The 24,110-nt window shown below is 40.0% G+C and overlaps 1 protein-coding gene across 1 annotated transcript; it reads left to right on the top strand.

Moving 5' to 3' along the window:
• The first annotated feature begins 20,538 nt into the window (after positions 1-20,538).
• LOC109238320 (glycolipid transfer protein 3) lies at positions 20,539-22,923 on the top strand. Its single transcript, XM_019404754.1, has 4 exons — positions 20,539-20,831; positions 21,073-21,128; positions 21,979-22,109; positions 22,711-22,923. The coding sequence occupies exons 1-4, from the start codon at positions 20,645-20,647 to the stop codon at positions 22,889-22,891; spliced, it is 555 nt and encodes a 184-aa protein (XP_019260299.1). The 5' UTR covers positions 20,539-20,644; the 3' UTR covers positions 22,892-22,923.
• The last annotated feature ends 1,187 nt before the right edge of the window (positions 22,924-24,110 follow it).

Here is a 24,110-nt window from a genome sequence, read left to right as displayed (position 1 = left end):
GAGAGGGTTTTAATGGGAGAAGAGATAATTATGAGGGAGAGAGAGAAACCGGTTCTGAAACTGCGGTAGTTGTGTGTGTGTGGGTGGGGGGGGGGGGTAGGGGTTGTAACATTTTAGAGGGAGATGAAAGGATTTGAAATGAAAAGACGTGACATACAATTTCTGAAAAAGGTTGATAACATGGCACTCAATTTTTTGCATCCTTTTGAGATATGTATGGAAAGGCACAAGACTACTAACCTGTGGTACAAAAACCAGGTTCTTGACCTATCTTTGAAATTTTCAATCCTCTTTTACCATCCATGCAGTGCATCTACAACTTCTATAATCATCAAGCGTGTCTACCTGCAATGGTATTGAAGTGAGTTAGACTTAGCCGGCAAACACTTTAGCTAATGTTACCTGAAAGTGACTTTCATAGCCAACTGATGGGAATCAGGTTCTCATTTAGGCTTTATTAGCCCCAGCTCCAGCCTATTTCTCTCAAAATGTTCTCTGCTCAATGCTTTGGTGAAGATGTCTGGAATTTGGTTTCCTGTACTGTAGAATTTCATACAGATAAGCCCTTTTCTCCACATTGTCTCTAAGAAAATGATGTCTCACATCAATGTGCTTGGTTCTTTTATGTTGAACCAGGTTCTTGGCCATGTTGAGTGCACTGGTGTTGTCATATAGAAGAGGCACACATTCAGTGTACACACCAAAATCTTCCAATTGATGTTTGATCCATAAGAGCTGAGCACAGCAGGAAGCTGCATCAACATATTCTGCTTCAGCTGTTGAAAGAGCCATTGAGTTTTCCTTCCTTGTGCCCCATGAGATGAGACATGATCCTAGAAAGTGAGCCATTCCAGAAGTACTTTTCCTGTCCACAAGATAACCTACATTATCAGTATCAGCATACCCAATAAGATTGAAATTATCACATGAAGGGTAGTACAGTCGAGTAGCAGTAGCAATGGGAGTATCAATTACTTTTGATGATTCCATATCAAACCTCTTCAGAAGCTTCTTGATGTATTTCTGGTGGCAGATGAATGTACCCTTTATAGACTGCTTCACTTGAAGACCCAAGAAGAAGTTCAACTCACCCATCATGCTCATCTCAAACTCACTTCCCATGAGTTTTGCAAATTCTTCACACAGTGAATCAGTTGTTGCCCCAAAAATGATATCATCAACATATACCTGAACGATGAGCAGGTTCCTCCCTCGTTTCTTCAGAAATAAAGTGTTGTCAATTCTTCCTCTTGTGAAACCATTTTCTAAGAGAAACTTTGACAATCTATCATACCAAGCTCGAGGAGCCTGCTTCAACCCATACAATGACTTGTCCAATTTAAACGCATATTTAGGATGTTCATGACATTCAAAACCTAGTGGTTGCTTTACATAGACTTCTTCCTTGAGGAATCCATTCAGAAATGCACTTTTAACATCCATTTGGAACAGAGTGAATTCCATATGGGATGCAAATGCAATGAGGATTCTGATAGCTTCCATGCGAGCGATAGGAGCAAAGGTCTAATCATAATCAATTCCTTCTTCTTGATTGTATCCTTGAACTACTAGCCTAGCCTTGTTCCTTGTAGTGTTTCCATGTTCATCAAGCTTGTTCCTGAATACCCATCTGGTTCCTATGATTGTTCTATCTGAGGGTCTAGGTACCAGGTGTCATACATTGTTCCTTTTGAACTGATGCAACTCATCTTGCATGGCAGTGATCCTGTCTGCATCCTTTAGGGCTTCCTTGATGTTTTTGGGTTCTATTTGGGAAAGAAAGGCTGAGAAGGCAAGTGAGTTTCTAGCTTTTGATCTGGTTTGTACTCCTGAATCTAGAGGGGTGATTATGTTATCGAGAGGATGGGAGCTTTTGTGTTTCCAGTTGGGCACTTGAATCTCATTTGTAGAGGAGCTTGGTAAGTCTGACTGGTTCTCCTGCATTCTTCTCTCAGCAACCTGCGGAGTACCTTGAACTGCATCAACCACTCTTTCTTCAGCTTCAGTTGTTGTGATTGTGGCACCTGGTTCCTCTCCAGCTGAAGAAACTTCATTATCTTCAGTTGGCTTCTTGATCACCCATGTTACTTGTCTCACAGGAAGGATAGGACTCGTCAAAGATTACATGCACACTCTCCTCTACACACTGAGTTCTCTTATTGTACACCTTGTAGGCTTTACTTTGAGAGGAATATCCCAAGAAGATTCCTTCATCACTTTTGGCATCGAATTTCCAAGCTGATCCTTTCTATTGTTGAGAACGTAGGATTTGCACCCAAATGTTCTTAAATGAGTCATCTTGGGCTTCCTTCCATTCAGTAACTCAAAGGGGATTTTGTTCAAGAGAGACCCGATCATGCACCTGTTCACCAAGTAGCAGGCAGTGTTAACAACTTCAGCCCAGAAGTTCTTCGCTATCCCACTATTGGTCAGCATTGTCCTTGCCATTTCTTCAAGAGTTCTATTCTTCCTTTCCACAACTCCATTTTGTTGTGGAGTTCTGGGGGCAGAGAAGTTATGGGTGTTGATACCCAATTTTTCCCTGTATATTTTTATATGCAAAATATCTTTAAACATAGCATATATATGCATATATACGTATGTCCAAGCATCTTACTATTTTTCCCATAATCTTTAAGATTTTTAAACTGATTTTTTCCCCTTTTTCATCCATAAAAACCCAATGATTATTTCCAAAATAATTATTTTGGTAATTCATTTATTGGAATTTTATACTTATATTAAAATATGGCTAAGTTATTTTTTACACATTTTTTACAAATTTATTTGGTATTTTTAAGGATAGAATTGCATAATTTCAATATTAGCCATTTTTAGGTTTAAATTCGTCTCATATTCATAAAATGAGATTTCATATTTTTAAATGGATAATTATGTATTATAGATCATTTTGGTGTTTTCAATTTATTTCGAGAAATCAATTTACTATCTTTTTTTATAATTTCAAAAGGGAAAATTGGCTATTTAAATAATAGCCCAATTCGTTCCAATTTTAGCCTAAAATCTGACCCCAAATTGGATCCTAATTTTCAGCCCAATTTCAATTAAAACCCGACCCAGGCCCCAATTACCCCTACCCGACCCAAAACCATATTAAATCCTGGCCGTTAATCTAAAAGATCAATGGCCCTCATCCGTTCTTAGCATGTTAAGCCAAACGACCCCCCCCCCCAAACCCCTCATTCGCCTCACTCGTCTCTTTCTCTCTAACCTCTAGTTCTCTCTAGAACCTTCCCCCTTCCCCTCCTCTCCGATGAGTTCCCTTCATCTTCTCCGGCCATCCTCTAACCTGAATCCATGGTGGTTTCACCACCCATCAAGCCACATATGGCCCCTCACATTTGGTTACTAAATTTTCATGACTTGACCACGATGATTTGTTCCAGACCTCTGTCGATTCAAGTTCAACGGCCATCTCCGGCCTTGCTCCGGCAAGCAGTGTCTGTTCGAGCCTCGCCTCAACTCCTTCTGCTTAGATCCAAGCCTTTCTCACCGTTTGGGTTCCTCTGAAAACCCTAGCTTTGAGGTTTTTCTGATCTCTTTAGATCTGTTCTAGATTTATGCTTTCCCTAAGTTTTTAAACGATTTTATAATTTTTTTTCAATAAAAAAAAGTTATGCTTTCAAAACCTTTATTTTCTTATCTAGGGTTTTGAGTTATGTTTCTCGGATTTTCTTGTGTGTTTCTCTGATTTTCTTCTTCTATTGTGTGTTGTCTACCATGTTTCTCCTACTGTGTTCTTGTTAAATCTCTTCTACCATGTTCTTTTATTATGTTGCTCCTACTGTGCTCTTGCTAAGATTTTCCTACCATGTTCTTATTTATTGCTTTTACCAGTTCTTCTACTGTTGTTTCGCATATTATTTTTCGCTTTGTTTCTCATGAGTTTCTGTTACTGAAAAGCATGCCGAAGGTCCCAGTTCCTTTCTGAGACCTTTGAACTTGTTTCGACTAGTATCTTTTGCTTTCTTGATTACTCGCCCTCTCATCTCGGCACTCGACTGATGGTAAAACCCTAAAAATTAGGGGGTTCATCTGGGTTTGAGAACATTGGCTATGTGATATGTTTGTTCGTCATCTTTAAAGCTGTCTGATTTCAGAAACCCTAACTATTTCAAGGTTCTGAACTTGTTTCTCAACTGAGTCTCGAAATTCTTTGTCTCAACCTCTGTCTCTTTAAGCAATTCTGATTTTCCACTAAAACTTTTCTAAGGTCATTTACACTGGATCTTTTGTATGCTACTAGATGCTACTTCTCTTCTACATTGCTAACCTATGTGACTACCATGCTCCTATAGTTTATTATCTACTGATTTTGCATTGACACGACATATTCTTAACATGTTTGTATGCTCTTTATATGCGCTGAACTTCCCCTCTAAAATGGCTTTCAAATTTTGATTAGTTTCAGACTTCCTTCTGCATAAGTTTGATTGATTTCTTTCCTTGTTTGTTGATTTCCCTATGACTCGATTTAAGTTATTTGACTTTCCTTAACTTTTCTGACTTGGTTCATTCATGGACCAGTGATTACAAAATCTCTGATCCTTGATTTACTGGCTACTAATTGATTTCTCTTACCTTATTTATGCAACCGTGTATTTCAAAGCTCTGCCCCTAAAATAAACTTCTATGTATTTACTCCTAATTGCCTACTTTGCACAAAATGCTTGTTTGATTTCTCTCCTTAAATAACTTTTACCGTTTGAATCTGAATTCCTTAATTAAAGAAAATTTTGTGTGATTGATTCTTAATTGATATTCAGTTCCTTAACTGTTTTCTTACCTTATTTCTGCCTGATTTTCACACTATAAATGCACGACTCTTTCATTAACACGACACGCACTCATAGTCTCTCTAAACACACACTTACACGCAATAGTATTTTCTCTTATTGTCTGCATCGTGGCAAGTTTGCAAGACTTACTGCTTTTCTCTACTTGTTTCTTTGAAACTGGTATGTTCTGATTTAAATTTCAGCACCACAACAATGTTTTTATCCCTGTCTACTTACTGCTTTTGTATAGTTCAGCATTGCTGATTTCTTTTCCTGCCTGTTCTGTTACGAATCCCTATTCCCCATCCCCTTGTGTGTTTAAGCTATGGTTTGGAGCATGGCAATATGTAAATTGTTGCCCATGAATCAAACTTGATCCCTTGGTATCCTAGCCTCTATTAATGTGTGTTTGGACAAGCTTATGGTATGTTAGCATTCTCCATTGATGGGCATGCCCACAGCCTGCCNCTTTGGTATCCCTCCATTCCTTCTGACCATTTTTTGAAATCTTTTGGTTAGGTAGGCCATGTCACAGTCCTCCTCACTTGAGTCATTGCCTTCAGCTTTGAGTACCGGGTTCTTTTCCTTCTTTGGTTCTCTTCTTTCACTGTCCTTCTTCTTCTTCATTTCGTAAGTTTTAAGATTTCCAACTAGCTCATCTATAGTTAGGGCCTGCAGTTCCTTTGCCTCAGTAATGGCATTCACTTTACTCTCCCACGAACTAGGTAGAACACTGAGCATTTTTCTCACAAGCTTGTTCCTAGGAATGATTTCACCGAGCGAGTGTAGCTCATTTATGATGGAAGTGAATCTTGTGTGCATGTCTTGAATAGATTCATCGTCTTTCATCTTTAAGAGCTCATACTCAGTGGTGAGTATATCAATCTTAGATTGCTTTACTTGAGTGGTTCCCTCATGTGCTGTTTGCAAAGCTTCTCATATTTCCTTGGCGGATTGACAAGCTGTGATCCTGTTGTATTCATCAGGGCCTATACCACACACCAAAATTTTCTTGGCACGAAATTTTTTCTCCACAGCTTTCCTATCTGCATCGTTGTATTCCTTTCTGGTCTTTGGAATCATCACTGGAGGATCTCCGTACTTCTTCGTTGGGACATAAGGACCATCATATATAACATCCCACAGCTCAGAATCTTCTGCCATGATAAAATCATGCATTCTTATCTTCCACCACCCATAGTATTGCCCATTGAACCTGGGTGGCCTATACATAGACTGACCTTCTTCAAAATTTGGTGGAGCAGCCATGAGGATCCTTCCTAGGTGTTAACCTGACAGAAAGAACCCGCTCTGATACCAATTGATAGAATATATGAGTCCACCAAACTATATAGATACCAGGTCCTATATGAGTTTCTACTAAGAATGCTAATGTAATAGTAAGTAAAGAGAACAAGGAGTTTTTATGTGGAAAAATCACTGCTCAAGGGGATAAAAACCATGACCTACACTGGTAGGATTTCAACTTCACTATGAGCAACTTTAGATTACAACCTATGCAATCTAGGAATTAAACTCTCAATCCCTTACTAACTTGTAATACACCTATTACAAGCCACTTTGCAATACACCTATTACAAAGACTTCAACTCATGAATAACTCTAGTCACGACACAAACACTAAGGGTTTATGGTTTTACAAGGGATTCCTAATTAACGCTTCTAGATAAGAAAAGTAGGAATTACAATGAAGAACAATTACAAAGTTACAACTCAACTAAGGACATACAAGATACTTGCTGTAAGAACTGGTCCGTAGTAGTGTTGTTCTTTGTTCTTGATGCACTTGAGAATTGAATGCTTGGCAGGCAAAACGGTTGGAGTGCTTGAATGAATTCTCAAGCGTTCAAGTGATGTTTTGTTGTAATGTTTTATGTTAATACAAGATGGATGACATCATTTGAATGATGTAATCACTTGGTAGGTCAAATAAGAAGTGACTGTAGAACTGTGCTGTACTGTTTCTTTATACAGTCCAGGCAGTCACTTTCCAGCTGTAGACAGTTGACTTCGTACTGCTGTCAGGGAAACACAAGGGTATCAGGTCCTGTGTTGATTCTCTATCTTCTGAAGTCATAGCAACTCACATAAGCCGGAGTCCGTTGATTTGAGTTGTGTACCAAGTGTGTCAGGTTCCTTATCTGGTTCTTTGATAGTAACTTTGTTAGATCTTCAAAATATAAAGCTAAGGTATTGTAAACCCATCAGTGTTCTTATCAAAATGGAATATTACCCCCCTTTTCCTTATCTCTCCTACTATTTATATGGGACATTCCCGAAAAAACCCTAAATGGTACAATCAAAAGGAATATACAATAGAATATTCCATTTGTAAGTGCCAAAGTTATACTAGCCTTTACTTCTGTCCTTGCTGCTCGACCTCGGCCCGGTGAACCACTCAAAGGCTCGTTTTGTTCTCCGCTGATCGACTACGGCTGAACTGCCCATGATAAGTTACAATTTTCACGATAATCACCTCCTCGTGCTGAATCTCCTCAGTCGGATTTTGACCCACACATTACAGATCTTAGTAACACATTTTAAAGTCTTATGGACCTAAGTTCAATCTATTAGTGACTATATATAGTACTCTCTCCGTTTCAATATAGATGAGGTAGTTTGACTCGGCACGAAGTTTAAGAAAAAAAGACTTTTGAAATTTGTGGTCTTAAAAACTTATGGGGTAAAAGCTTTGTGGGGCCATGACATTGGTGTGGTTGTAAAAGCTTCCCATTAAGGGTAAAATGAAGAGTTTAAAGTAGAATTATTCCCAATTGTAGAAATATATCTTTTTTTAGAACAGACTAATAAAAAAAGTGTATCATCTAAATTGAAACAGAGGAAGTATTAGAGTTTGACTCTTGTTAATTCGATGGTGGGACACTTTTGGATAGACGACATTGAGCCCTAACGAGCTAATGAGACACTCATGACGAAGAGGACGTAATGAGGGTCAATCAGATATTGTCATACTTTGGAAGAAGTGTATGTGATAATAACTTATGCGAATTCCACGTTGAAAAAGTATGATTGTTTTTTTGTCAAATTCACATGGTATTCATTTTTTCCGTTAATATAACATCATTAAAAGAACAAATTTGTAAGTTCAGTTAGATTTGTATACGCGTAAAATCGGGGGCAGAGTTTTCTCTGATTCCCCAGTGAGGAAAGAAAGGGAAGCACGACTCGACATGATTATAATCGAGGCCCAAGGACCCCTCGTATCAAAATCTGGGAGGTATGAACGATGTATCTGGGATCGGGTACGGTGAAATAACGGACCAGACCAAGTATAGTTTCTGGACCTCGGGAATCGCAGAGAACAGTTATGCATGATGAGTAGGGGGCCATAATATTCTCCCTCAACCAGATATTACAACGCGAATCCCGTCCGATATCAACTATGGATCAGCATTTACCGGAAAAAGAAGATTTTTACCTTATTTAGACATGTAGTAAGACTGAAATTCCCCTACTATATAAAGGGGAAGGTTTCTGTTATTTTGACACATTGTGACACAAAAATCAAAGCAATAAAAGTTTATTTTTGTCTTCTATCTTTTTTCAAAGTGTTCTTCATTTGTTCTCTTCTTTATTCACGACCGAGCGTGTATCGAGGGTCCGATAGAGGACAGATTCCACTGTTCAACCTAAGATCAGGCTTGATCATCACATTGCAATTTGTTTGATCATTTATTTTATCTTTAACTTATTTACCTATTGTTCTTAATTATTCGTATTGAATTAAATTACATATCCTTCAAACCGCGTACAAATTTAATTGTTACTCATTTTTTAGGGTAAACAATTTGGCGCCTATCGTGGGGAAAAGGATAATAGTGGTAATTTGATACGAATCTCCATAACACACCCTATTTTAAACTTGATCTTTGAAGTTTCGATTCCAAGATAGCCTAAGGATGTAAAATTCCCAGTTTTCTCACTTGAACGTTGACGCTGAGTCAGGCCATCATGGTGAGAACAATAACGTGATGCCTAATATGCCTACTATGATCCCAATGGTGTCCCAGCCGCTGACCCGGTCGATGCTAACTCGCACATGGCCATCAACATCAATTTACCGACTGATCGCAAAAACAGCATTCGCAAAGGACCCCGGCCAGCGGCTCGAGAGGCGCGCGAAGGTGAAGGTGATGGGGTGTGCTTGCGGTTGATTTTCAAAATGTTATAGGCTCAACAAGTGGCGATAGCGCAGTTGCAGATAGGGCTGTGCATAGATCGGATCGGATTGTATTTAGCACATTTCGGATTGAAATTTTGGATTTCAGATTCTGCAAAATGCAATTCGAATCCGATTCGAATTAATATCGGATCAGATCGGATTTCAAAGTTTGGATCGGATAAATATTTTGTATTTTCGAATTGAATTTTACGTATTATTAAGGCTATTGCTAATCTAATCGGTTAATGCATCTTCTTTAACTGCTTATTCTGTGTTCCGTGATAATACAAGCATCTTTTTTCTTTTCATCCTTTATATCAGCGTTGCATCTCTAAGAAAATAGTTCTCTGGAGGTTCGAGTTGTTATGCCTCTGAAAATGGTTGCAAAACTCATACTTATATTTTCTTTGTAGAAGAGGCAATATAGCAAGAAAAATTCATGTTTCTGCAATGATGAGAGGACTATGGTGCCAATGTAGCCAAATCCAACAATTGTAAAGGTAGCCAAATCTGGTCGCCATCGATAGTCACAACACAAGGAAGAGAGGAGGAGCGGAACAGACAGAGCAGGCGAGTAGCAGTCCCTCTGGACTCTGAAGAGAGCTTAAAGATAGAAACGGTATAAACTAGGCGTAAAGACCTAAAATGAAAATGGACCTAACCCTAAAATTAAAGTTTAGTATTTATACACGCCCTAAAATTTTTGGATTTCAGATCGAATCGGGTTAAAATTATACCAATCCGAATCCGATCCGGATATTCGAAATTTTAAAAAACATAATCGAAAATCCGATCCAAGTATCCGAAATAAGAAATCCAAAATTTGAAATTGAGCGGATCAGTTTGGATTTCGGATATCCGATCCAAATGCACAGCGCTAGTTGCAGAACCAAAGCCATGCCCCTAACAGGGTCGAACCCTAGCAATCACGGGAATATATTCAGAGGGATGAACAAGTTGCCGTAGAACCGGGTGTAATCAGGCCCGGGGAAACATCCGAGGTAATGTATATGCTCGAAGTATTGACAAAACGGGTGGAGTCACGCGAGAAAAAGATTGTGGCCAACGACAAGATGGTGGAGACGTACAACTCCAGGGTCGATCAGATCCCAGGAACGCTTCCGATATTGAAGGGACCGGACTCTAAAAAGTTTATTTAGAAGCCTTCCCCCCCCCACCCCCAACCCCCCACCCCCACCCCCCCGAGCAGAGCACCGAAGCTGATCCTGAAGAGGTTTCGAATGCCAGACATTCCTAAGTATAATGAGACCACAAAACCAAATGAACATGTAACCTCTTATACATGCACGATCAAAGGGAATGACTTGGAAGACGACAAAATCGATTTGGTGTTGCTGAAAAAATTTTGGGAAACCTAGTCCAATTGAGCAATGATATGGTATCACAACTTGCCTCCGAATTCTATCGACTCGTTTGCTATGCTTGCAGATGCTTTCATGAAGGCCCGTGTCGGAGCCATCAAGGTCGAGACCAGGAAGTCAGAGCTTTTCAAGGTCAAACAAACGGATAACGAGATGCTCATGGAGATCGAGTTGAGGTTCCAGATGGAAAGGATGGATCTGCCATCAGTTGCGGATGAATGAACCCTTCAGGAATTTACTCAAGGGATCAACCCCCAAAGTTCCGTGGCCTCCCAACAGCTAAAGCAAAACTTGGGGGAGTACCCAGCGGTCACCTAGGCCGATGTCCACAATAGATATCAATCAAAGATCAGGGTCAAAGACGACCAATTCAGGGTCCTTTCGAGAACTGTTTAAGCCATCAGGACTGATGACAGGTCTAAGAGAACTATTGCTCAGGAGCCGAGGCTGGTCCGAGATCGATATCATCCAAATAGCGCGGATTAGAGGGGAAGAAAATTCGGGTTCCACTCAACAAGGAACGAGAAAAAAAATGATTGAGGATCGAGTAGCCTGGGCCTGATGAGAAAGAGCAGGTTTGACAACTCGCTCGGGAGTAGGGAGGCACCAAGATTATCGGAGTATAATTTCAACGTGGACGCTGCAAGTATAGTATCAGCCATAGGGCCCATCAAAGAGACTAAGTGGCCCAGACTGTTGCATTACGACCCTGCCCAGAGATATCCTAATTTAATGTGTAAATACCACGGTACTCACGGTCATAATACTGAAGATTGCCGACAGTTAAGAGAAGAAGTTGCTCGATTGATCAACAATGGGCACCTTCGAGAATTCCTAAGCAACCGAGCCAAAAATCACTTTAAGAAACAGGGATGCCAACAAACGGGTCGAATAAGAGGAGCGTCAACACATAATCAACATTATCATTGGGGGAGTTGATGTCCCCCAAGGGCCGATGATAAAATGCAACAATGATTCTATCAAGAGAAATGCACCTACGATTACGTCCCGGAAGGAGCTATGTTGTTCAGTGGCGAAGACGTCGAGGGAATCGTACAGCCTTATAATGATGCATTGGTAATATCTGTACTTACCAATAAATCTCGGGTTAAATGTGTGTTGATTAATCCAGGTAGCTCGGCCAACATCATCAGATTAAGGGTCGTAGAACAACTAGGTTACATGATCAAATCATACCGGCAGTCTCGGTATTGAATGAATTCAACATGGCTTGTGAGACCACGAAAGGTGAGATAACCTTACTACTAAACACTGTCGGGACCACCCAAGAAAAAATGTTTTACACGATCCAAGAGGATATGAGGTACAACGCCTTGTTCGGAAGGCCATGGGTTCACAACTTGAGAGCGGTGCTTCGACCTTACACGAGGCGCTGAAATTTCCCACTCTGGAAAGAGTCAAAACGATCTATGGAGAACAGCCGGCCACAAGGGAAATGTTCGTTTTGGATGAAGTAATTGCAGTGCCCGCGGTTTCAACATTAAAAAAGCGTGGAACCGACCAAAAAAGAAGAAACTAAATAGCAATCAATGATACCGGCCTCATCCGATCCGGAAAAATAGAAGGAGCACGGAGCGGATGATGAGGATGATCGTCCCAAGATTATTCATAGCACTCGATGACACTGACGCCACCGAATCGATGATCGAGGAGTTGGAACAAGTTATATTGATCGAGCATCTACCATATCGAAAGGTATACTCGGGCATGAGGTTTACCTTGAGATCAGGAAAATACTTATTGACTTTCTTAAAGCTAACGCCTACTGTTTTGCCTGGTCCAATCTAGACATGACAAGGATCCCACCAGAGGTAACCACTCACAAATTGAGCTTGGATCCAAAATTCCATCTAGTTAAGCAGAAAAGAAGTCCACAGTCTGAGATTAAACACGCATTCATTAAGGACGAGGTATCCAAACTTCTGAAAATAGGTTCCATCCGGGAAGTTAAATACCCGGATTGGTTAGCTAACGTAGTGGTAGTGCTCAAAAAGGAATTAAACTGAAGATGCGTATAGATTATAAGGATCTAAACAAGGCGTGTCCAAAGGATTCCTTCCCTTTGCCTAACATTAATTGAATGATCGACGCAATGGACGTACACGAGATACTCAATTTTCTCAACGCCTATTCCGGGTATAACCCAATTCGGATGGACCCGAATAATCAAGAAAAGACTTCTTTTATAACCAAATTTGGCACCTACTCTATAACGTAATGCCGTTCTAATTAAAGAGCACCGGTGCCACACACCAATGACTAGTCAACTAGATGTTCGAAGAACTAATAGGAAAATCAATGGACGTTTATATAGACGATATGTTGGTCAAGCCCCTGCGATCAAAGGACCATTTGAAACATTTGCAGGAAACCTTTGACATATTGAGAAAGTACAACATGAAGCTAAACCCGGAGAACTGTGCATTTGGGGTTAGCTCAGGCAAGTTTCTCGGATTCATGGTATCTAATCGAGGAATAAAGATCAACCCCGACAAAATAAAGGCCATAGAGGACATCACCGTAGTTGACAACATCAAGGCAGTACAAAGACTGACCGGGCAGATAGCCGTGTCGGGCCAGTTCAACTCGAGATCGTCGGATAAGAGTCATCAATTCTTCTCACTATTGAAAAAGAATAACAACTTCTCTTGGACTTTGGAAAGCCAACAAGCTTTGGAAGAACTCAAGCGATACCTATCAAGCCCTCCTTTGCTGCACACTCCGAAGGCAGGCGACCAACGATACCTCTACTTTGCGGTTTCTGAGGTGGCAGTAAGTAGTGTCCTGGTCTTGAAAGAAGAAGGTACACAATTTCCTATTTATTATGTTAGTAGATCCCTAGGCTATGCCGAAACAAGGTATCCCCACCTAGAAAAATTAGCAATCGCACTACTAAGTGCTTACAGGAAATTAAAACCGTACTTCCAATGCCACCCCATACGTCTCGTGACCTCTCACCCACTGAGGAATGTCATGGATAAGCCCGACTCTCGGGCTGGTTGGTCAAATGGGCCATAGAAATTAGCGAGTAAGATATCGAGTACAAACACCGGATCTCCATAAAATTTCATATTTTGGCGGACTTTGTGGCCGACTTTAAGCCGGACTTGATACCCGAGGTCGAGAGGGAATTACTAGTCACTTCGACGACTAGCTCGAGGATCTTGACCATATTCACGAACGGTGCCTCCAACGCAAAGGGGTCCGAGTTCGGTATTATAGGAAAACCACCTACGGGTAACGTAATTAGAAAGTTCATTAGAACTGTAAAATTACTAACAATGAAGCTGAGTATGAAGCTATGATTACAGGTCTAGAACTGGCTAAGAGCCCAGGGGCCGAAGTGATCGCGGCCAAATGTGACTCCCTCCTTGACATAAATTAAGTTAATGGGACGTTTGAAGTAAAAGTGGAATGGATGCGGAGGTACTTGGATAAGTTGCAGGTGACATTGCACCAATTCAAGTAGTGGACTCTACAACGCGTACCTTGGTATCAAAATAGCCATGCCGATGCACTAGCCACTGGTGTCGTCTGTCGACTCCGATGAATTCAACTCGGGGACAATGGTATAGCTGATGAGCTCGGTGGTAGAAGAAGCGCCGAGGTAAAAACAAATACATAGTCTATCGGAAGGCAGGATAATTGACATTGGATCCCAATTAATCGAAAGCGTTGCGCACCAAAGTTGTCAGGTTCAGCTTGGTCGAGGGGAAATTGTTCAGAAGATCCTTCTTCGGCCCATTATCTAGGTGCTTGGGTCTGGGAGAAACTGAATATACTATGAGAGAAGTCCACGAAGGCACTTGTTGTGAACCACTCGGGAGCAGAATCCCTTGTTCGGAAGTTAATCAGTTGCCGGCTAGTACTGGAATGAGATGGAGAAAGTTGCGAAAGCCTTCGTATGGAAATGCAACGGGTGTCAAAGACACACCCCAATGATTCATCAACCGAGGGAGGTACTTATCACCCTAGTGGGAACGGACAAGCGAAATCGACGAACAAAACTATGCTCCAAAACTTGATAAAGAGACTGACAGATTCGAAAGGAAAGTGGAAGGAAATCTTGCCCGAAGTGTTGTGGGCATACCGAACGACTTTGAAGTCGAGTACCGGAGCGACCCCGTTCTCTTTAGTCTACGACGCGAAAGCCTTAATCCTGGTTGATATAGGGAAACTGAGCCTCAGGTTCCATTATAATACCGAAATGTCAAACGGAGAGGCCATGACCACGAGCCTGGACTTATTAGACAAAAGACGGGAAGTCGCCTTAGTCCAGTTGGCCGCCCAAAAGCAGCGAGTAGAGAGGTACTACAACTAAAGAGCTAACCTTCAGCATTTTCAAGTCGAGGACTTGGTGTTAAGGAAAGTAACGCTACACACCAGGAACCCAAACGACGGGAAACTAGGCCCGAATTGGGAAGGACCATATAGAGTTGGCGGAATAACCGAGAAAGGTTCATTTAAACTCGAGTCAGGAAATGGTGTACAACTATCGAACAACTGGAACGTGGCACACTTAAAGCAGTACTATTGCTAAGGTACAAGCACAATTCCCTTTTGAAATTCTTTATATTACGGACTAACTTGTGCAGGTACTCGGCTAAGGGCAAATGTGACTATTAGGTCACGTGTTGTAATCTTTTTCCCTTGAACCGGTTTTTTCCCCAAGTGAGTTTTACGGCAAGGTTTTTAATGAGGCAATAATAAACATGCTACCTTGGTTTCAAAGGTCGGCTTAAAGTTAGAGTTGCTGATCATCTGCACAAAACCAATAGTATTCGAGCCCTCAGAAGTTTGGCCTCAAATATTGGGGGCCATTACCCCCTAGGTTAGGATCTTTAAAAGGTGCTATTACTTAATATTAAAGCCAAGGCTTGGTAGTTAGGATTCGTTGTAAGGGTCAAACGAACAGTACCCATATATCCCACTCTTGCCATGGCACAAGGCTTATGCGCGTCTGATTATGTACGCAACATATAAAACAATGAAAGAAATCTTTGTTTTCTTCATATTTTATCACTTTCGCATTTCGCACCATCCATGCATCCGTTGAATTACTTAGACAGGATAACGGATCCTAAATCCTAGAGCCCACGGGCTTCCCCGACCCGGGGACTGTCGTTCAACAAAAAATTGGATGAACCGGGCTATCGAATCCCGGAGGCCCCGAGCCTATTAGGCATCGCCCAAACATGAAAGGATACGGCCAAACTAAAATGGCTCAGAGACGTCCATGTTTATACTCAAAAAGTAAGGCCCTTACATATGATTAAAACCTATTAAAGGGTTACCCTCGGCAAAACACCATCGTGTATGAGTAAAACACTCAAGTATCTTAAAGGACTTCATTTTTTATCAAAAATGTGAAGCCACGAACAATTCAGAGTACCATCGAAACCGGGCCTCATTCGGGCTTCCGGAGAACGGATTCTCGAGATCACGTCTAATTCTATTCTAGGCATTAAGGACGATCCACAAATGAAAAATTGCAAATAGATGTTGAAAAGTAAAAGACACAGTGTTGCCGAAGGAAATTCATATATATATTTCAAAAAGTATTTAGAAAGGCACGATAAAACGGCCTCAAAATAAACAAAAAAAAGAAGAAAATATATAAAAGGAAACAAAAAGAGCTAAGGCATCTCCGTCCAATCTTCACCGGAGCTCGACTCGGCACCGGAACCTTCGGGACCTTCGGGATCATAAAGTTCTTTTGTCTCGGCCTCAAGCCTCTTGGCCTACGGCCGATAGATCAAATCCCCGAGAGTGAATCTCCTCGAGGGTCTCCCTCCTGGACAACCGCTTTTCTTACTCAGCCTTCGTTATTAAACGGGCCTCGGCTATCTCCACATCAGTTTGATACTGGGCCAACATTTCTTCGACCACGGAGGAATCAATCGAGGTTGCCTCTAACTTGGACTTCAGCGTAGTATATTCTCGGTCGAGGTCTTCCTTACCTTCTCGACCAGTTCGGCATGCTCCCATTTCGCAGACAAAGCCTCCTTTTGAGTTTTATCTAGCTCCTTTCGAAGAATAGGGAGATCCTTTAGGGCCTCGTCTTTTTGCTCGTTGAGGACCCTGTACATGTCCTTTTGCCGAACTTGCTCCTTGAGCTCGAACTCGTAATGGCTTAATTCCATCCGAGACCGACAAGCTTTCATGATGGAGCACCAAAGCCTGAAAAATAAAATGATAAGATCATGAGGACGTACTAAAGTTAAATAAGATGCAAGAAGGGCACAAGGAAGGGGAAACTTACCCGATTCAGTGCCTATTGTGCTTCATTGAAGAGGCTCGAAGTGCTCACTTCGTTCATCTTCGCCTGGTCCTCTTCAGTCACCAGGCAGCGAATGTAGCTGGCCACGCCCACTGGAGTGGACAACACCCGAGTGTTCACCGGGATAATAAACACAATCGTTCTTTTACAGTCGGGATCCACGCTCGGAGCAGGGAACTGCCTCACCAACTTCGGGATCGAGCTCGGCTTGCCTGCCCCCGACAACAGGTCCTTTTTCGGGATCTCTAGGTGACCAAACCCGGAATAATCCTCCAACGCACCATGTCCATTCCGTAAAAGAACATGTTGAGGGCCTTGTCTACGCCCCGTGCCGTCTCATTTGACTTCTCCTTGTCATCCCGAGCCTCGTCAAACATGGACTCTGTATGAGATGGTGACTCCGTGATGTCAATGACACTGGCTATTTCCTTCGAGGTAGGGATAGTTTCTCGGGAGGCCATAGCCTCTGATTTTCCTTCTAGCTCCCGAGCTAAAGAGGGATCGGCCTCTCGGCCATCTTCCCCGATTGCCGCTTGTTCTTCTTCGTCAATGGTCGACCCATGAGCGACGAACTCTAGTTCATCGTCTTCAGGGTAATCCCTGAGATGGTAGAGGGAGTCGGGGTCCGATACCACCGCTTGGGTACTCTTCTTGTTGCTTTTTCGGATCCTTACAATTACTCTCTTCTTCTTGGCCTCGACGTCCGGAGAGCCAGAAGATTTCCTCTTTTTCTCCTCTTGTGCAGCAGCTCCAGACTGTCCCGAAGCGGAGGGTTTAGCAAGTGAGGACGGAGTCTCGTCCTCATCCAATGGCGGTAGCTCAGTGGTCTTGGTCGAACCTGTAAAAGATAAGGAACTTGGTAGAAATAAAGGTTGAGTGTGAAAGTAGACTCGTTCGGGAGGAGCACTCACCATGGAACGGGCCTCCCCCTTGCCATTTGAAACTTTGCGCCATTCGCACTCAAAATACGACATTTGTTTGTAGATCCCCTTGATCCACTCTTTGAAGCGAGGGTTTGTGATAGGAACTTGGGCGACCGCTACACGATGATAGGAACAAGTAATTAGAAAAAGAACAAAAAAAATTCCTAGTACTTAGGAAGGAAAGAAACTTACGGGCTGAGTTCCACTTCGCAGGAAACAGTAAAAATTCTGGGGGAATGAGATCTTTGGTTTTCACCCGAACAAATCTCCCCTGCCAACCTCGATCTCGATCTTCATCGATGCTCGAGTATGGAGCTTTTCTTGCTCGACGAACGAGCTTGATCAACCCCCCTTAGAAAACTCGGGGACTATAGAGACGAAGCAGGTGGTTGATGGTAAATCGAGGTGCTTCGGTGTTGTTGACAAAATGGCGGAGGAGGATTACGATCTTCTAAAAGAACGGGTGAATCTACCTAAGGCAGACCCCGTATCTTTTGCAAAAACTGAGGATTATAGGGTCTATTGTGGCAAGCGTGAAGGGTAAGTGTAAACACTTAGACACCTCTCCACGTGAGTGGTAATATCCTCACCAGGACCGGGGACGACCACTTCCATTCCCTGCCAGATGCAGTCCCCCCAAACTGGAGGGAGTGTATCCTCGATAACGGAGCATATGTGTTTCCATACCCTCTTACCTCGGTCCTCTTGATTGGAGGTTTTTTCGACATTGTAGTCCTTCTCAATGGAGCAGCCCCTGGGGACAGGGGAGGTTCCAGGGCCACCTCAGGCACGGCCACCTCGGCATCCGTGGCTGAGTTGGAAGTTGAAGGGATGGTCTGTTGAGACACATATTTGGAAGTCTTGGCCATCAGATCTTAGAAAATATGAAGATTTGAAGATAAGGATAAAGGTATGAAGGTCAGATTTGAAGATTTGAAGGAGGGGTATGAAGATTTGAAGATGAAAATATGAAGATCTAGAAAACAATGTATGAAGGTTTGAAGGGGCTAAATATAAGTGAAGAGCTTGAGGGTAAATTAAGGAGCTGTGGAATCGGAAAGTAAAAAAAGTGAAAAAAGGACAGGAGCTTTTATAGAGAAGGGGTAATCAATGTGTGACGTTTTGCATTCGGGGACGGTCAACCGGCGGCTAACACTTGTTCGAAGTCAGAACAACGCGACTGATGGGATGTTTTACTGACACGTCAACTCGGTTGTAGCGTACAGAAGAAGGAACTGGGGTTAATTTATCGCTTCCCGCCGCTTCGATAAATCTACTCTTTGAGGAATGAGGGGACCATCTGTGTACGGATAAAATTGGGGGCAGAGTTTTCCCTGATTTCCGATGGGGAAACAAAAGGAAGCACGGCTCGACATGATTATAATCAAGGCAAGGACCCCTCCTATCAAAACCCGGGAGAAATAAAATATGCATCTGGGATCGGGCATGGTGAAATAACGAACCCAAAGCAAGTATAGTTTTTGGACTTTGGAAACGCGGAGAACTGTTATGCATGACGAGTAGGAGGCTATAATATTCGCCCTCAACCGGATATTATGGCGCGAATCCCGTCCGATATCAACTGAGAATTGACATTTACCAAAAAAAGAAGATTTTTACCTTATTTATACTTGTACTCTAACTGAAATTCCCCTACTACATAAAGGAGAAGGTTTCTTTTATTTTGACACATTGTGACATGTAAATCAAAGCAATAAAAGTTTACTTTTGTCTTCTAGCTATTGTTCAAAGTGTTCTTAGTTTGTTCTCTTCTTTATTTGCGACCGAGGTTGTATCGAGGGTCCGATCGAGGACCGATTCCACTGTTCAACCTAAGATCAGACTTGATCATCACATTGCGATTAGTTTGATCGTTTATTTTATCTTTAACTTATTTACCTTTTAATCATTCGTATTGAATTAAATCACATATCCTTTAAACCGCGTACAACTCGATTTTTAGGGTAACTATGATCAAATAAAACTGACAATACCCTCGTATAAGATGGAATATTCAAAGCACATTTTGCCAGTGGTAACTCAACTATATATTAGGAATTTTTTTTGAAAAAATATGTATGGAGATGAGAATACCCTCGTACGTCTTCTGTTCCCATTCCGATCTCCCTCTCGTCATTTATCTTTTCATTATATTTGACAGCATTAACGAAGATAGAAAGATTTTTGATGAATAACAAAAGAATATGTGACATATAAGAAGTAGGATCAAATGTGCAATTATTATTAATGGTCTTCGGTCTTTTTATGTACATAGCATGATAATTCCAATAATAATATGCCATTAAGGACATAACATATAGAAATGTGCCTAGAGTTTTGAAAAATTAAAGAGTTATGTGAAATAAATCGGAAAAGTACTGTTTATTGTTGTTAACATTTCTAATGTCGTTGTCATCCAGTTTTCGGATATATTCTATTTGAAATGGTATTAATTGGTAGTTAAGTTATTGTAACGATAGTAACCCCTATCAACTACAAGTTACAAATTGTATAAATCTTGAGTTATGATTTGACCTTGCTTGAGTTATCCCATTTCAACAGATGTTCCTCCCCTAGATTCTTGTGCCTTTTACTATAGTTTTATTTAAAAAAGAAGAAGAAGAGAAGTTCAATAAATTATTATTATTTGGATGCTGGCGATCTTACCCAATACTCAAATCGGGGGTAATTAAACACAAAACAATAATAGTAATTGATTGGAGTATTATAATAAGATAAATGACAACTTCAAGGTCAATAGGGAAAATAACCAGTCCTGTTTGGAGAGAGAACATATATCATAACCTTAAGAAAGAATATTTCTTAGGGGAAAATAATGTTAATATTTTACTCGTCTGACGATAACAATGACCAAAACTGTTGGTTAATTTTGCAATATTTTACAAATTTTGGCACTATCTGAAATCAACTGGCTGGTGTCATCATTAGATACTTATAAATATAACTGGTTTACTCTTATAAGGGATATATATTGAAGAATTAAAGAGAGGAGAGGAAACTAAGTACTATTTGGAATGAAGAGAAAAAGAGATATGGAGATAGAGTCAACTGAAATACGATCTGCTATTCAAGAACTTTCCATGTTGCAGCTGCTCAAAGTACAACCTGAAGAAGCTGAAGCTGAAGATGATCATCATAATATTACCACTATTCCTACCTTGCCTTTTCTCTCTATCTCCACTTTGGTCCTTCAAGTTCTTGGTTAGTATATATATATCCTCTTTCTTTTCTCCTTTTATCAATTTCTTTTTTTATAAAACAGTTCCTTCAGTTTCTGGTGCTGATTCTTGAGGAGTTTTTCTTCCAGAGGCTCTTAGCTTTGTTCGCAAAAAAAAAAAAAAAAAAAAAAAAAAAAAAAAGTATTTATATTTGGATAATTTTATGGTTATTATTGGCTTTGGCGTTTTAATATATTGTTATTTTGTCGTGAACTGATATGCAGATAAGATAGGGCCAACAATGGCAGTATTGAGACAAGACATATATCAGAACATCCAGGTATAAATTCTATGGAAACTTTTGTAAATGAGGAATTTTTAACATGATGATAATCTTAGTTTATTTTTATCTTTTTATCTTTAATTAAGCTCTGTCATTTTCATGTTGTATGTGTAGAACACACGATTTGGTTTTTGGTCCCCCACATACATTATTATTACTGATAGGTCCTCTAGCTTCGTCAAGCTCGTTGCTGCCAAAAGGTTTCATTTTGACTTCTAATTGATAATGAACGACCAAATAATAGAACATTGAACTATGATTTTTCAACTAGTATAATTTGGACTTTTCAAGCTCAGCTTACTTGACATTTTTTGCCAATACAAATATTGAAGAACTCATTTTGCTAAAGTTTAGACATATATATAATCCCATAATGTTTCTAGTTTTAATTAGGATTTAAATCTCGAGCTTCTCTCACTTTATTGATCTTTTCTTTCATTTTCTAATTAGGTCATTTCGCCCTTCTTGTTTGTTTCTTAGTGTGTACATTGGACAACATTCTTTTTTGGCAATGCCATACTAATATTCCATGTTGCCTAGGAATTTATTTTTATTTTCTTAAATGAAATAAAAACTGCTCTTCAGTATAACACCGAAAATGCCCTTTAGTTGATTTCTCTTTTACCTCATTTGTTCTATTTTCTCTCCATTTGTTTTTCTTTTTGTAACAAGATAACTAACTCTTGGGATATTAACATCCTGATATGTTATACATTAGATAAAAAGATAAGTTGTACGATTATTTAATTTACTTGATAAAGTACATGCCTTTTTGTTGTATACTCAATGCTCTTACTGTCTGTGCTAAATTAATTTAGTTTATTTGCTAAATTTGTTTAACGTGTAGAGATTGGAAAAGATCCATGATTCAGACCCTTCCCTCTACTCAAATATGGTTGAGATATTAAAGAAAGAGGTTAATGAAGGCAAAGAAAGAAAGGGTCCTAGCTGTACCAAAGCTGTTCTTTGGCTTACCAGGTAATTGTACTTTTTTTGCTCTTTAACTTACTTTCTAATTACATTCTATTTACCTGGTATTACTATTTAGTGGCCGAGGTTCGTATATATAATTAGAGCCCGTTTGGACATAAGATTTTTTTTAGTTTTTTTTTTAAATCAGTGTTTGGCCATAAAATTTTCAATTTTCACTTGAAGATGAATTTTGGAATTTTTCGAAAATTTAAAAAACTTCAAAAACAACCAAAAATTATATTCATGTCCAAACACAACTCTAATTTTCAAATACCATTTTCACTTGAAAAACTTTTTCACCTCTTTTTCTTTTTGGGAATTTTACAATTCTTATGTCCAAACGCCCACTTAATTACAATCAAAGTTGATTTTTTTTTTCCCCTCACAAACAAGAAAAAACATAGTGGTTAGCCTTTTACCCTTGACCCTAAAACTATAAATTACGATGGTGCAGATCGCATCCCTATCCAAAGGCGGATGGAGCCTTGTTTGAGTTCAATTGAACTTAATATTTTCTATGTGCAACATATATATATATATATATCAAGAAAGTAGGTTGTTAGACTAGTATTACAATTATAATTGAACTTAAATGCATGGTTTGCAGATCCTTGGATTTCTCATTAGCATTGTTACAACTACTGGTTGAAGATATAGAGAGGAATATGGAGCAAGCAGTTCAAGAATCTTACACTAACACTCTTAAGCCATGGCATGGATGGATCTCTTCAGCAGCTTTCAAAGTGATTTTCTTTTTTTCATCATTATTCTTTCAGCACTATTCATAGTTTTGTTCACTGAATAATCATATTTCAATTTATATATATGCTGAGACATTACTTCTGTGCCTATACAACGTACCTCATATCAAGGATGGATCCTTTGAAGTACATCTTTCAGAAGCCCATGCCCACTGGAAAGCTAGACAAGTGGAAAATCCTGTTGAGTGAGTTCGACATTGTCTATGTAACTCAAAAAGCGGTCAAGGGACAGGCACTGACAGACCACCTTGCCGAAAACCCTGTGGATGGTGAATACGAACCTCTAAAAATGTATTTTCCTGATGAAGAGGTATCATTCATAGGAGAAGACNTCAATTTTACCTTTCTTTTGTAGGGTGCATATGGTCTTGATACATTAAAATCTACTTGAAGATGAAGTGCCCAAGAAAGTGTACATAACTTATTAAGTTCTCTGACCATTATCCCTTCTCTTTTTTTTCTTTTTTTTTTTTTTTTTTTTTTTTTTTTTTTTTTTTTTTTTTTTTTTGCTTGTTATGTAATTATACACCCCAAGCTCTTGTATGTCAAGTTCAGTTATGTTTGCCACTTCCTTTTGGTACTTAATTGTTAGCACCACAAAGAATACGGAAATTGATATGTAATTCTTTCTTTAATTTGTGATTTTTTTTAGTTTAAATTGCTTAGTTTGATGTAAACACCAGGTACATGTAAGTATTGCACCCGGTGTTTGCACCAAACAAATCAATATAAGACATGTATCTTGCATCTAAATTTTTATTATTACTTAATACGTATTTTTTAGTTTAATTTATTATCAGCTCTATTTAATGGATTGAATGGAAAGGGGAAAAGATTTAGTTAGGTAAATATCTTTATTTTTAATTTAGTTAGGTAAATATCAGTTAAGAAAATGGTTCGATGTTTAAAAAAAATAAAGGGTGTACTAAGCTCCTGTTATGCGCGGGGTATGCGGAATGGCTGGATCACAAGAGTCTATTGTACATAGCCTTACCGTGGGATATTTAATAAAAATAAACTCTCATTATGGCGATTAAGGACATGTATGATGGGGCTAAGACTCGGGTTAGGACAGTAGGAGGCGACTTTGAGGATTTTCCGGTTGTTATGCGGTTACACCAAGGTTCTGCGCTCAGTCCGTTCTTATTCGCCCTGGTGATGGATGCGTTAACACACCACATTCAAGGGGATGCGCCATGGTGCATACTATTCGGCGATGACATAGTTCTGATTGATGAGTCGCGAG

The sequence above is a fragment of the Nicotiana attenuata genome, unplaced genomic scaffold, assembly GCF_001879085.1.
Source record: "Nicotiana attenuata strain UT unplaced genomic scaffold, NIATTr2, whole genome shotgun sequence".
In the NCBI taxonomy this organism is placed as follows: Eukaryota; Viridiplantae; Streptophyta; class Magnoliopsida; order Solanales; family Solanaceae; genus Nicotiana; species Nicotiana attenuata.
Note: the sequence above shows the minus strand (reverse complement) of the source record. Positions and strands in the feature narration are given on the sequence as shown.